The sequence below is a fragment of the Myotis lucifugus genome, unplaced genomic scaffold, assembly GCF_000147115.1.
Source record: "Myotis lucifugus unplaced genomic scaffold, Myoluc2.0 scaffold_95, whole genome shotgun sequence".
In the NCBI taxonomy this organism is placed as follows: Eukaryota; Metazoa; Chordata; class Mammalia; order Chiroptera; family Vespertilionidae; genus Myotis; species Myotis lucifugus.
This window is the reverse complement of record NW_005871143.1, coordinates 180,749-196,545: the sequence shown is the minus strand read 5'-3', so window position 1 is coordinate 196,545 and position 15,797 is coordinate 180,749. Positions and strand designations below refer to the sequence as shown.

At 41.9% G+C, this 15,797-nt stretch overlaps 1 protein-coding gene across 1 annotated transcript in view; it reads left to right on the top strand.

Moving 5' to 3' along the window:
- Nucleotides 1-14,947, top strand: part of CAP2 (cyclase associated actin cytoskeleton regulatory protein 2) — a 128,716-nt gene extending 113,769 nt beyond the window's left edge. The window contains exons 8-13 of the mRNA XM_023756487.1: nucleotides 1,288-1,477; nucleotides 2,446-2,621; nucleotides 3,851-3,974; nucleotides 4,063-4,145; nucleotides 8,781-8,921; nucleotides 13,541-14,947. Of these exons, the coding sequence (XP_023612255.1) occupies nucleotides 1,288-1,477; nucleotides 2,446-2,621; nucleotides 3,851-3,974; nucleotides 4,063-4,145; nucleotides 8,781-8,921; nucleotides 13,541-13,624 (798 nt within the window). The 3' untranslated portion in view covers nucleotides 13,625-14,947. The remainder of the gene's footprint in view (nucleotides 1-1,287; nucleotides 1,478-2,445; nucleotides 2,622-3,850; nucleotides 3,975-4,062; nucleotides 4,146-8,780; nucleotides 8,922-13,540) is intronic.
- Nucleotides 14,948-15,797: the final 850 nt, after the last annotated feature.

Sequence of the window (15,797 nt, the reverse complement as noted above, 5' to 3'; positions counted from 1 at the left end):
CCCTCTGCTCTATTGTACATCCCCGTGACTATTTTTGTAACTGGCAATTTTTACTAAGAGAATTTTTATTTCAAGGTAATTCTACACATAATAGGGACCATATAAGCACTTTGAAAATCATGTGGGGTTTTTTGTTGTTGTTTTTTTTAACTAAAAAACCCACAGATTAAAAACCTGACATTGACCCCTTGTAATAGTGAGTTGTTTAGGAAAATAAGGATATGCTACCTTTGCTAATATTTAGCACTATGTAATGTTTCACATATTGCATTTGGTATTGAAAACAATTGAGCTTAAGCCATGTTTCCATCACTCTCTTTTAAATTTATTACTTTTTTTCATCCAAAAAAATTGGTCAGTCTCAAGAACTGTGTGACCATTGGGAAAAAATAATTCCTTATCCTAGGAATACAGTGTTCTTCTTCAGAATTTAAAAGTAAAATGGTATGTAAGACAGCTTTATTTGTATGTGTTTCTCTCCTACCAGTTTCAAGCCGCAGTCCTCTCGAAGTGATAAAACAAATCCCTCTATTGTCTATCACCTTTTACTGCCATTTCAATTTGTTAGAACAAGGGTTGCACTTCACATAGCAAAGAAAGTAAGACTAAGCATAGATATTGCGGCGTTTAGTTGGTTCGTTAACCCTCAGCATTAGAGAAGCCAAATCCTCAGGTGGGTCCTGGTCCCTGACCACCTTCAGGCACGACAGCATCCAGGTCACACGTGGTCCTTGCTTGGGGGGTCAGTGTGAGGCATCACACTAGAAAAATGAGTTCCAGAGAAAGGATTTCAGTATCTCTTTCTTCAGTTGCACAAGAAGATTCTAATACTCACTGAATACTTTTCAACACTCTCTCGCTCTTTGGTGGTGGCAATTCCCAGTGTTCCAAAAAAGGGAATCCTCTTACCAGTTGGACCACTTTTTTCTTATGCTTCTCCATTGGCAAAAGGCTCAGTTTCCTTCATACTCTGAACTTTGGACATGAATCTGTGAGTATGGCTTTGTTTACCTCTGAGTTAGCAGCGTGAATCCAGGGTGTGGAGTTTCTACTGACAGGTCTGGACAGCTGAGTCATGCTCCATGTTCTCAAGGTGAACCCTCTCTGGGTCCCAGGTCGTCCCAAACAGACCCATGATGTACAAGCGTACCTCTGGGGTGCCCTTTGTGAGTCTTGCACCCCAATTCCTCATTGGCAACATTGGTTGTAAGTGACATTAACAAAATCCCAGTGCTGGGCAAGGACATCAGTTTCAACACAGTGCTTTCCATCTGCTCTCTCCCACAGGGTCCAGTGGCCTCAGCCGCAGCCACGTTGTCTGCCCTCTCCCCTGGGCCTGGCCTTCCTCCACCCCCGCCTCCTCCGCCTCCTCCCGGGCCACCTCCACTTTTTGAGAATGAAGGCAGCAAAGAGCAGTCCTCCCCTTCACGCTCAGCTTTATTTGCACAACTGAACCAAGGGGAGGCCATTACGAAAGGTGAGAAACATCAGCTCTCACCTTGGAGCTGTTTCCTGGAGGCACCCAGGTCCCCCAGAGCCCACAGTGATGGCTGCACCCTTCCATCCCAGTCCCCAGCACACAGGGAGCTGCTGCGGGGAAGGCAGGAGCCTGCAGTGTCTTCATCTCGGGGTAGATGGACTCAGTGGGCGGACCAGAAAGAACTCAAAGACCCTAGGTTCTAAATCGACCACTGCACGCTGCCTCAACACTTCAGCCCCTGATGTTATGGCACCATCTACAACCCAGGCATCAAGATCAAGTGAAATAAAAATAACAAATGACAAACAATAGCACCTGTGTCCTCAAGCCTTGCACAGGCTTGTCAAGGAATCATATCATTGAACTACTTTCTCCTCACAGTAAACAGTTAATTTTTTTAAAAATCATACAACATTTAATAAAGTCCTGTTGCCAAACGCCTTATGCAAATGTAGTTTTGCATGGGTAATAGGAATTATAGTATAAGTGTCCCTATGAACTAGGATGGCAGTTAAGAACCCAAAATTCGCCGAAACCGGTTTGGCTCAGTGGATAGAGCGTCGGCCTGCGGACTGAAAGGTCCCGGGTTCGATTCCGGTCAAGGGCATGTACCTGGGTTGCGGGCACATCCCCAGTGCCCTTACCTTTTGGCTGTTGGGCGGAATGATTTAGCCATGGGAGAAATAAATCAGGTGATCCATTTTGGCACCATGGTTTTCTTTTTGCAGAACTTTTATCTGTCATCTTATCTCCTTAAAGAAGAGGTTCCTCAAACTGAAAAATGCTTACCGTGTTTCCATTAACTCTAACTTATACACGTCTCAAATTCTGCATATTAACTTGACTGCTATGAAAATAGCATTAAAAAAAATTCTTGTGCTGTTTACACGTGTCACTCTAAGAAGACAGGGACATTTCCCTTTGCATAACCTACACAGAACTGTGTCTCTGCGTTGCCTTCCCAGGGCTCCGGCACGTCACCGATGCACAGAAGACATACAAGAACCCCAGCCTGCGGACTCAAGGAGGGCAAACTGCATCTCCCACCAAAAGCCACTCTCCGGGCCCCAAGGCTCCCCAGTCACGTCCTCTTCAGAAACATGCCCCTGTGTTCGAGCTGGAAGGGAAGAAGTGGAGAGTGGTGAGTGAAGCCTGTAGCCTTTATTCCTGACGCGCTCTGGCGAAAGGCAAAACTGTACCAGGGCCTTAAAGATCCAAGTGAAATGGCTACACTAGAAACCAGGGCTTTTTTGGATGCTTCCATAAACATTTTTTATCATTATTTCCCATTTATTCTTTCCTTCAACTTTTAAAATTACTTTTAATTGTGGTAAAATAACGTAACACAAAATTTACCATCCTAACATTTAAGTCAGCGATTCTCAACCTGTGGGTCGCAACCCCTTTGGCGGTCAAACGACCCTTTCACAGGGGTCGCCTAAGACCATCCTGCATAGCAGATATTTACATGACGATTCATAACAGTAGCAACATTACAGTTATGAAATAGCAACGAAAATAATTTTATGGTTGGGTCACAACATGAGGAACTGTATTTAAAGGGCCAGAAGGTTGAGAACCACTGATTTAAGTGAACAGTTCAATGGCATTAAGTACATACTTTGTGCCACCAGCCATCCACAGAACTCTTTTCATCTTTAAAACAGAAACTCTATACCCCTTAAACACGAACTCCTCGCCCCACCCCCCTCACTTCAGCCCCTGGCAGCCACCACTCTGCTTTCTGTCTCTATGAGTCTGACCACTCTTTCCATAAACTGTTCATCTGCGCCCCATTCTGATCGGCTGTAAAATGTTTCATTCTACCCCATTGATGGTGGTGCTGATATAACCTACCGCTTCACCCGCCACCTCCACCACGTGAGCAGGATAAAGACACATTGAATGAAGCTAGTGCCCCCCTGCCAATCCCAGGGGCTTCCCTAAAGATTGAGGACCAAAACCACAGGAAAGGTTACCACGGTCTGAAAATACACTGAGATTTGCCCAACTCGTACTTGACACAGCAGATTTTGCTGCAGCATCATTAAGTCCAGACTCAGCATCCAGACTCAGCATAAAGCTCTCCCATCCCTGCTCCAGCCCCCAGCCCCTAACCAGGGTGCCTGATACCTGACTGTTTGCAAATTGGCACCAACCCCCCTTCCAACCAGTGGTTCCATCTGATCCCAACATTACAATGACAAAGTGAGACTTGTGGTTTGGTCTGTAAGAAAATGGTCTAAAAGAAAGAACATATTAAAAAGCTATAATGCATGCATACTGAGCTCCATAGTAATTTCAGTATGCAATGGATTCAATTTATCTACACATCCTTACATTTAATGTTTGCATATGTTTTAATCGCAGGAGTACCAAGAGGACAGGAATGACCTTGTGATATCAGAGACTGAACTGAAACAAGTGGCTTACATTTTCAAGTGCGACAAGTCTACCATACAGATAAAAGGGAAAATAAATTCCATTACAATTGGTAGGGCAGAACTATGGCTCTATAGTTCCCGTGATAAGTTGCTTGTATAAATGTGATGTGTATATTTAGTGGAGTGTTTTTTTCCTAGACAACTGTAAGAAGTTTGGTCTGGTGTTTGACAATGTGGTGGGCATTGTGGAAGTGATCAACTCTAAGGATATTCAGATGCAGGTAAGTGCCCTTTAATCATGCTCTGCCCCCAGCATGGCTTTGCGCAGACCATTCAGTCTGCCTGCAAGAGGCCCTTCGTGTCTGCCCACAACACTCCTGTTCCCTTTCCCTCTAACACAGCTCTATCATCACCTCCCCTCTGAAGCCCTCTCTTACTTCCTAGGCAGTGTTGATTCATCCTTTTCAATCTATTAGAATACATTCTATTGTGCACTCCAAATACTGGTTTACCACCTCTATTTCAAAAATAACTCATTAATCTTTACAGCCCCAGAATGTGCAAAGTACCTGCACATAGTAGGTGTCCAATAAATGTTTGATGAGTAAGAGATTTAAATGAATCAACTAATGAATGAACAAAAAATACCAAGAGATTCTCCAAACATAATAACACCATCCTGAAGACAATCTTTCCCCTCAGGAAACTATTGATTCTGAGGAAAAGCAGGGGGGGAGGAAGGTGTTTTCTGAAGAGTCAATGAGATCAGATATACAATCTGGAAAATAGGGTTGAAATTGAATTTGCAAAACAGGAGAAAATCTGCATCCCTTTAATAATTTTGATTTAGCTGAATGGGATTTTATACTATGCAAAAAGTTAAAGGACTTCTTACCTTTGGCCAAGTATAACTTATTTCTTTGATTTCACTCTTTTCATATTGCTAATTACCCCTTAGTAGCTGATATTTCCTAATAATGTTTGTTAAAATTTTGTTCTAGTTTTATGGATCTTTCTTGTTTTACTGGGCTTTTCATCACTGACACTTTAAAAACATTTTTTATGCCCTAACCGGTTTGGCTCAGTGGATAGAGCGTCGGCCTGCGGACTCAAGGGTCCCAGGTTCGATTCCAGTCAAGGGCATGCACCTTGGTTGCAGGCACATACCCAGTGGGGAGTATGCAGGAGGCAGCTGGTCGATGTTTCTCTCTCATCGATGTTTCTAACTCTCTATTCCTCTTCCCTTCCTCTCTGTAAAAAATCAATAAAACATATTTAAAAAAATAAAACTAAAAATAAAAACATTTTTATTAAATGTATTGAGGTAATGTTGGTTAATAACATTAATATAAATTTCAGATGTACAACTTTATAATATAACATCTGTATACTCCATGGTTTGTTCACCACCCAAAATCTAGTCTCCTTCTGTCACTATATATGTGACCCCCTTTACCCTTTTTGCCATCTCCCCAGCCTTTTTCTCCTCTGGTAAGCATCATTCTCTTGTCTGTATCTTTCTTTGTCTGTTTTATTTGTTCATTCATTGCTTTTGGGGTCAATAAACACAAACTGTAAGGAAAAGGACAGATGAATCTAACTACATTAAATTCAAAATTATATAGTAAAAGACTTCAGACACAAAGCTGAAAGACAAGCCATGGGTGGAAAAATGACACTTGTAGATAATCAAAAAGGAATGTAACCAGAATTTATAAAGAACTTAACACAAATCATTAAGAAAAAAAAAACAATAGCCCAATAGAAAAATGGGCAAATAATATTAAGGCAATCCAGAAAAGAAAAAAACTGAATTTTTTATAAATACGTGAAAATATTCATGACCCACCTAACAGAAATAGGAATACAAATTAGTACTATAATTACATATATCTTTTCACACTCAAAAGTTTTGCTTTCAGGCTGTCTTTACTTTACAAGGGACATATTAGCTGAAGCTCATGTATGTCACAACAGTGCAGCTTACAGACTGTGGTATATTAAAGTCTCATGGTACAGAGGTTGTTAAAAAAGTGCAACAATGGGACCTCTGATACCTTGGTGTTAGGAGAATAAATCTATCCCACTCACTGTGCAGAGTAAATTGGCACCATCTAATAAAGTCAAAGACATTCATAGCCTGTGCCCGATCAATTTCACTCTTAGGTTTGTACACTAAAGAAGCTCTAGTACATACATCATGAGATGTGTAAAAATGTTTATTGCAGTAGCATGCATACCAATAAAAAAACAATTTAAATGTCCACCAACTGGTAAGTGAATAAATAAATTCCACTAATAGAATATTGTACAGTAGTTAAAATGTATGAACTATAGTTACATGTATAGAAACATAAATCTCAAAAGCCACACTGAGCAATAAATGCAAGTTACAGAATCAGACATTGGCAATGTGTCCCTTTACATAAAGATTGAAAACGTGCAAAACAATACGCACATGTTAATTATGCTTATGAGGGCTCAAGGTCACTTTACCCAAGGGACAAACACAGAAGGTTATATAAACGCGGAATTCAGAAGAGTTAGTTACATCTGGGGGGAGAAAAAGGTTGGTGAATGAGGTGGTGGGTGGTAATCTTCAAAGATATTGTAAGATTACAGTCCTAAAAAAGGCAAATAAGCCAAATGCTCAACTCTGATAAAGCTGTTTGACAGGCATATCTGTATTTATATATTTTTACAAGATTCTATGTTTGAAATATATCATAATTTTTTAAGGATATGGTCAGGATTTCTAAAAATGTGGAAGGGTAAAAAAAATGTGGAAGGGTAAGCCATCTGCAATTCAGAGACAGGAGACATTTTACTGAATACTTTCTGAACTTTTGAGTGTTCAAACCAAGTGGATGTCATTATCTATTTAATACATTTACTACGTTGTTTTAAAAGGGCCTGGACACAGAGAGACAGAAAGCAGATTAGTGGCTGCCTGGGGTGAGGACAGGGATTGACTGTAAATGGGCACCAGGGTTATTTGGGGGATGATGGAAATGGCCTAAAACTGAATGGAAGTGATGGTTGCACGACTCTGTAAATTCACTAAATATAATTAAATTGTACGCTTAGACTAGGTGAATGTTATGTTTGCAGATTTTACCTCAATACCGCTGTTAAAAAGATTGAAAGGGAGAAAAGGGCATGGGCCAAAGTTAATATGATTTGACCCAGCAATTCTAGTTTTGGCAAACTATCCCAGAAAAGAGTGCATGTTATGGGAGAAGAGACTAGGGGATTCCATGGAAATTTTGGAAATTTTTATGGAGAAATAAATTTTTGAAAAGCAAAACTCATCCAGAAACATGTATTAAATGCTGGAGCGCTGGCCTGGGCAAGGTCACATGTCACCTGCCACTCAGCAGAGGAGCTACTCTTTGGCCCAGTTCTGATAAGAAGCAATCTCTGTTCTCAAAGTGTTCACAGACTACCAGGGGGAAGGGCGTGTGTATAACCTTCTCTCTACAGCATCGACCAAAATGCTGTGGAAATGACAATTCCTACCATTTCGGAGCTATTTCTTAAATTCTACTATTGCTTTTCAGATTTGCAGGGCGTTTCAGCATTATTAACATAATACTAGTATAGCAATATATAAATACACTATATGAGCATAATGTGCTGGCCTCACTCGGTCTCATAAACAAACCACCTACGACTCACTGGCAATTTATTCCTTTGCTATTCATGCAGTTCTGGTCAGTACGTGTATGCTCTTCAGCATTATAAAATAAACAAGTCTAGATTGCCAAAACATTATTGCTGACACATTTTTGAAATATAGATATATGTATTATTATTCTATTTTATTTATGGCAAAGCCCTGTGCTTACCTGACCTTGAACTACCTCTGCCTTTTTCTTTTTTTTTCTTTTTCTTTTTGCCTGGGGCTCAAGTCCAAATCAGTGTCCAGTTTCTGTGGAGAGAGGAGAAAACAGAGAAGTGTGGTGACCTGGCTAGACTCCCCCAAAGGAATTCTTTACATCACCTGCACTATCAACAGGAGTTGCTCCTTTGGTTTGCAATCCAGTCTTTTCTTCAGGGTGAAAGAGGAGATGTCTTTATCGCTTCAATTACCATTACAAAAAGGAAAATTATAGAGATGTAATATGGTCATTTGGGGGAACAGTCTACCCCTATAGAGATTTGGGGGGACGTCTGAAAACTGACTGGTAAAAGAGACATTCAAGACTGATCAAAATTTTTATAGCACTTAGATTTTTGTAAACAATACAAAGAATCTCCTCCTCTTGTGTATGGTCCCTTTTACCTATACAATGAGTGGCTTGAACGAAGTCTCCAGTTTTCACTCCTGAAATGAATACATTTCAAAATACCTAGACCCTCATTCTCTCATTTAAGCTTCACATTCAGCCAGTGAGATTTTTATCTAGCAAAGGACTTATGTGAAAAGAATTGTAGTGTTTCTTATTTATTCTTATTTAGGTTCAGGAGAAATCTCAATTACAAGAATAATTTCTTTGCTCTTAAATGACAATATTAGCACTTGTTTTTAATACAACTTTTACAGAGTTTGTCAAAACTAAAATTTTAAGCACATAAAGGCAATGCATCTTGTTACTTTTTATCATGAAATCAAATATATGTTTCAAATCCACTAACAGGGTTGTGAGACTTTTTCTCAACACTTAGCTGCTGTTTTCAAATTATCCCTTTATTTTGTCTCAGGAAAGAGACCCTGAGGTTTGACAATCCCCTTGGGTGGTCCTTTCATTCTGTCCCCAAATGACACCCACCAATTCAGCCTGGAGACCGCACCTTTAACCAGCCTCCAGCTCTGACCCTGCTATTCCTAACGCTTGGTTAGGCCTATGTGTTGTATTTATTTGGGAATATTGTAATCTTTATTTCTTTGCTTAGATTATTTTTTTTTACTTCAGGTCATGGGAAAAGTGCCAACAATTTCCATTAATAAGACAGAAGGCTGCCACATATACCTCAGTGAAGATGCATTAGACTGTGAGATAGTGAGTGCCAAGTCATCTGAAATGAATATACTTATCCCTCAGGACGGTGATTATGTAAGTACCTTTCAAAAGACTAAAGAATTGTTCTGTAGCCTTTATTGTTAACCTTCTTTGAGATTGATTCAATTAGCTTCCAATCAATGAGCTTCATTTGTAGCCTCATTCACAGACAGGAAAGGCATTCCAAGAGTTGCCTTTACATAATTAGCTGCCTAATATAATCCATATCTTTTCCCCTCTTTATTTCCTTGACTACGCTCACTCCTAAATTTGTGACTCAAGGCAGTTCACTAATCATTAGCTTAATGGGCTAGCTTTTATCAAACTGTACAGCATACATCGGAGTCCATATTAGTTAGGAGTAAATATTGTCCTTTGCTATGGTGGAGGCAAACAGAAACGAGGGAGAAATGCTTTGGGGGAAAAGTGGAGGGGGGAGCAATAACAATAAGTAGACCAAAGTATGTCGTTATTCTTATGCCGGAGGTTCTCAAACTCAGCACAAGAATTCGCTAGGAAGCTTCATGAAAATGCCTGCTCCCAAAAGGGATTTGGGAGACTCGGAGCTGAGAATCTGTATTTTAATAAGCCAACAGTGTACCCAGCAACCCTTCAGAGAAACACTAGCCTGCGTGATTTTGCCACCATTTATTTTCTTTGCCTCCTTTCCCCGACAAAGCAGCCTCTGACAGAAGTGTGCGGATATCCTCACACATTGCAAAGGAAGTATAAAGAAGTATATCCTCTGCATCCCCAGTGTGGTGGACCTGCCAGTTGTTACTGTTTGGAAGCAAGTACTGCTTCCCACTAGTTATTACTTCTGAGATCATTCCCTCTGATTCTAACTGTGCAAGGGGGCAGTGAAGCAGGGAGGGTGGGAGCAAACATGACATAGCTGGCACACGTTTGGATGTAGAGGCCCCCATCACCTGTGGGTCAATCAACCAACTATCTACACCACTGTCAGCACTTGGGTTAATCTCCTTAGACAGACAACATGACTGTTCTCATGTTCTTTCCTTGCAAGGCATTTGATCCTGTCCAAAACATCCATGGAGACACTTGGCTCATCCTATATAATAAAAGGCTAATATGCAAATCGACCGAATGGCGGAACAACCGGTTGCTATGACACACACTGACCACCAGGGAGCAGACGCTCAATGCAAGAGCTGCTCCCTAGTGGCACTCCCACCGGGGGGAGCGCCGCTTAGCCAGAAGCCAGGCTCATGGCTGGCAAGCACAAGGGCAGTGGCAGGAGCCTCTCCCACCTCCGCAGCAGCGCTAAGGATGTCCAACTGACGGCTTAAGCCCTCTCCCTCTGAGGAGTGGGCCAAGCCATCAGTCAGACATCCCCTGAGGGATCCCGAATTTCGTGCCTGGGCCTCTAGTAGTAAATATAATCCTGCTCTTCTGCAAAATTCAAATCCCAATCCACCTACCTAATTCCATGTGCTTTCACAAGCCAGGCTACTGAGACAAGAAGAGTGATTATTGGCAATATAGCCTCAACACAATGATGGGGTCAATAAAACATGATAGTATTCTTTATATATTAATCATGTAAACCAAAACTAAAAATGAATGTTATGGGCTATTTGAACTCAGGAATGTTTTCTAAGTATGGACAGGACCAATGCCTGCTAATGTCTCCTTTCCCCAGTTCTCACTAAGTTCTCCAGCACTACCCAGACACACCTACATATTGCAGCCTATAGTTCATCATTTAAGTGTAAAAAACAAGACTCTGCCAGCACTCTGCTGGGTCTATGGCCAGCCTAATCCTGGGCTAGAGGAGGCTCCTTGCATGTTCTCCACCTAAAACAAACTACTGAAGTGCTATAGCCACTAAAGAATGGCCCCAGAGAAGCGAGCCAAAAATGAGGGTGAGGCCTGGCCTTTGCAGCTATTTAAGCAGAAGGCTCAGTTGCATGGGGACTGGATCTGCTAAGAAAAGCATTGGGTTTGGATGAGCACTCCAGAGTAATTAAGCTACAATCCATGGGCATGGGATCCAGACATCTGTATTCGTTAAAGCTTCCCAGATAACTTCAGTATGGAGCCAAAAGTGGGATCCACTGATATAAAGTATGAGTACAGGTCAAAACCTGAGCATGAAAATGTAGTCATTCCTCTCTTCCTAAATTACCTGTGCCCTCTGTCCTAGGCCCTCTTCATGCATTTTCCAGGTGGAGGTCATAGAGAGCAATACAGAAGTCCTGCTGTGGGCACTGTCATCTGGCAATGGATGGGAGCAATGATTCATCCCAAAAGAAATCTGTCATCCTATCACTCTCACTTTACACCCCCAAAAAAGTTTGGAACAGCTGCAGTGCAGTTATTATCAAAGAGGTGCCTTCACCCCAGAGTATTCTTTCACTCATCAAGAAGAGCCCCAGACGGGCCTTGCGCGCCAGGGCGCTTAGCTAAGAAGCCCCCCGGCCTGCGGCACGTGGGCCCCCCTCTTTGCTCTTCGCTCACCTCGCCTGCCTTCACTCGCTGCTCCTGTCCAGGGCCAGCCGGCTTCGCTCCATTGCTTGGCGCCTACGTATGCAAATTAACAGCCATCTTTGTTGACAGTTAACCACCATCTTTGTTGGCAGTTAATTTGCATATCACCCTGATTAGCCAATGGGGAGTGTGTCGGAGGTACAGTTAATTACCCTATTTGTCTTTTATTAGATTAAACTAGAGGCCCGATGCACAAAATTCGTGCAAGAGTAGGACTTCTTAGCCCCGCTGCCTAGGCCTTCACAGCCCCGGCTTCATCCAGAAGATCGTCCAGACGGTCATTCTGCTGTTCGGCTGTTTGGTCGATTTATATATTATGCTTTTATTATTATAGAGTTACATTGTCCATCTGTTCTTATATGTTCTCTAATTTTCCATTAAAGTCCTAGACATATTAAGCATAGCTTTTAATAAATCTGGTCTGATAAATCCAATATCCCACCAAAAAAAAAATAAAAAAAAGAGCCCCAGAAGGGGTATTGGCTACACACACACACACACACACACACACACGGTCATTAAGATTGTGGCTTCTTTGCTTCATCAAAAGACTTTGCATTGCAGATTTCACTCAAGAAGAATTCATCACTCACTATAGAAAGGACCTTCCCTGCCCTACCCGGTTTGGCTCAGTGGATAGAGCGTCGGCCTGCAGACTGAATGGTCCCAGGTTCGATTCTGGTCAAGGGCATGTACCTTGGTTGTGGGCACATCCCCAGTAGGGGGTGTGCAGGAGGCAGCTGATAGATGTTTCTCTCTCATCGATGTTTCTCTCTATCCCTCTCCCTTCCTCTCTGTAAAAAATCAATAAAATATATTTTTAAAAAAAGAAAGGACCTTCCCTTTAAAATAAATAAATAAATAAATAGCTTCTTCCAGAGGAAATAGTTGGATCCTACATCTAGGAAGATATGGACTCATGTGTGTATCCCACGAAACTTCACATCTCCCCAATGGTGAGCACAGGCATCCACTTATCAGACAGTTGTGGTTTCAGCAGTGCTGTGTGTACGGAAGTCCAGGGAGGCCATAGAAGCTGGGGCCAAGGACTCCTCCTCCTCACCTTCCTTTTTAATCCTCTGCTGAAATGACTGGAGAACCTCCCTGGGGAAAAGAGAGTTTAAACTGCTTTGATTTTGGTTATTCCGCTCGTGCGCGCGCGCGCGTGTGTGTGTGTGTGTGTGTGTGTGTGTGTGTGTGGTGCATGTGTGGTGTGTGTGTGTGTGTGTGTGTGTGTGTGGTGCATGTGTGATGTGTGTGTGTGGTACGTGTGCATGTATTTCGCAATGGGAGGAGTAGGTTGGCAGGATGAAGGGTGAGAAATTGATGCATAACCTGAAGCATATTTTTATATTTCATCAAAGAGTAGCCCAGTGGCCCCTGGGAACTTGATGGAAATGCAGATTGTCATTCTCTTCCCCAGATCTACTGAATCCATATCTGCATTTTAACAAAATCCCCAGTTGATTCCTGTACATGTTTGAATTTGGTAGAGTCATGGGTAAGAGAGGCTGTCTAGGTGTGAAGTCTGGCTGTTCTACTTGCTAGTAATGTCATCTAGATCAATAGCTTAACCTCTCAGGCCTCTGTTTGCTGCAGATGGCATCTCAACAGTATCTAGCTCACAGGGATGTAGACGATTAACTGAGTTCACATACTAGTATAACCAGTGCTTTAAAAATGTCTGGTTCTTGTCCGTTTTGGCTCAGTGGATAGAGCGTCTGCCAGTGGACCAAAGGGTGCCGGGTTTGATTCCAGTCAAGGTCATGTGCCTCGGTTGCAGGCTCCTCCCCAGCCCAGGCCCTGGTTAGGGCACGTGCAGGAGGCAACCAATCGATGTGTTTCTCTCACATCCGTGTTTCTCTCTGTCTTTCCCTCTCCCTTACACTCTCTCTAAAATCAATGGAAAAATATCCTTGGGTGAGGATTAAAAAATATATATCTGGTTCTTAATAAGTCCTAGCTTTAATGATGAGGCTCGCAGACAGTCACAAAGCTGATCCATGACTATCCAAGTCTTCATGTGACATAGAAGTATTCTCCATGATACAGGTTTGAGTTCCATAAAATGACTTTGTCCATCGTATGACACTAATCAGCCTTCCATCTGTTTGCAAAAGGAAGCCTTCTTAAATAACTGTGTTCTCCTTGCCTTTTTCCAGAGAGAATTCCCTATTCCTGAACAATTCAAGACTGCATGGGATGGATCCAAGTTGGTCACTGAACCTGCAGAAATTATGGGTTAACCACCAGAGAGACCAGACCCCCTGACCTGTATCACACCCCCCCCCCTCAAAAAAAAGCAGTGTTAAAGACCTAGAAGTTGCAGTAGCTCCTACTGCTTTAGCAGTGGCCTCCAACAATTCTGTGCTATAGAAACAGCATCATTTCTGGCATGCTTTCATGGGCATTTTGAAATATTTAACATTTCTTCATGATTTGCTTTTGTGTATGACTTGAGTTCCAATGATAACTTGTGAGCATTATGCATTTAAAGGGGAAAAAAAAGAATTCTGTTCCCTTCATATCATTAGCACAGTAGCTGATAGGTAAAAATATTGCATGGTTCACTTTTGCACTTATGTTTAATTGCTAGCTGGAAAATAAAACCTTCGAGAATCTAAGATGTACATTTTTACCTTTAAGACAATCTCAACATGATGTAGTAGTAGTATGCTCTGAAAAATCTGCCTTTTTTTTCTTATTTTTGCCACATGTTCACCTTTATCAGCATGGATACACTGTCAGCATGAACACATATTTCAACCCATGTTTTTACAGAACAAAAGAAAATCCCATACAAAGGACCATATCCGGTTTCTTGGTCCTTGGGACACCTGTATTCTTTACAGTTACTAAAAACCAAAAGTCAGGTCTAATGATCTGTCTTAAATATTTCCACTTGTCGTTTGGAAAACTTTTACTTTTCTGCATAAAGATTTTTATGCCAAAAAATTGATGGGTGGAAGCTGATATGTTACCTTACAATTTTGCACTAAGATCAAGCTCAATTTTTGTTTCCAATTATGCACCTGTTAAATATCAGATGCCTTGTAAGTGATGTCTTTAATGTTATATTATAGACCACTTTCTTCTTTTCCACTTGCCAGACTTGCTAACCAGTCTCAAAAACAAACATGAAAAAGCCATAAATGTATTACTTCTTCCAAAACCCAAGGAATCGTTTGTTGGTTTGGCTTGCTGCTCCTATTTTGTAGTATTGATAGTACATGCTTTTTCAACATAGTATGATACTCTTTTGTATGTTTTTAGTACATAGTGATGAAAATCTGCAACTTCTTAGATCAGATATACTGAGTTGTAGTATAATGCTTGCAGACCAAACACAAGCATATATATTGTGCCTATTACAGCCTTTGGAATACATTATTTCTGTTTTTTTAAATATCTCTATATCCATATGGAATTAAAATTACTAATGCTCCTGTACCAAGGTTTTGCAATAAAAGTTTTGTCTATATGAATAATGTTGTGGCTTTAGTAAATATCTTTTTTTCAACTGTAAATTTATTATGAAATAAAGTAATATTCTAATTGTTTAAATGCTATGATGACTTCCGGGTATTAAAGCTCTTTGTTTCTCCTTTGATTTGCCTCTTGCTCATCTGTCAGATTTAGGAAAGATAGCTGTCTTTCTGGTTGAATTAAAGAATATGTCCAGCATGCCCTCACCTTCTCTGAAGAATGGCTTCTCTGAGATACATATCACATAAAGCCATTTGTAGTTGGAATAGTTAGGAAATTCTAGAATTGTTTTATAATTCAAGGTCTCTTCACTGAGAAAACCTCCCTCATAGATCTTAGTTAATGTAAATACCCCAGAAAATAAATTTAGTTTATAAGTATTATATACTAGAGGCCCGGTGCACGGATTCATGCACTGGTGGGGTCCCTTGGCATGGCCTGTGGGGATCAGGCCGAAACAGGCAGTCCAACATCCCCTGAGGGGTATAGTAGTGCTGAAGCGGCAGGTGGCTGGGGAGGAGCCCGAATCCAGGCCGGGCGCCACGCCACTCCCGCTCATCCCGGACCCGCTGCACCTGCCGCTGCCACCACTCAGTAGGCTCACTGCCACTCCGCTGCAGTCTCTGCGCGCCCGTCCTATGGTGATACCAGCACGCCCATGACTGAGAAGTGGCCCCAGGCTCATGCCCAGTCAGTCCCAATGCTAGTACCGATCCCGGTCCGGTCTGGATGGGGGAGGGGCATGCAGGGGGAGTGTCCACAACAGAGGCTTGTGCCGCCGCAGCTGCGCTCACCAGCCATGAGCCCGGCGTCTGGCACCCGTTGGTCAGCTGAGTGGCGCTGACCACCAGGGGGCAGCTCCTGCGTTGAGCGTATGCCCCCTGGTGGTCAGTGCACATCATAGCAACTGGTTGAATGGTTGAACAGTCACTT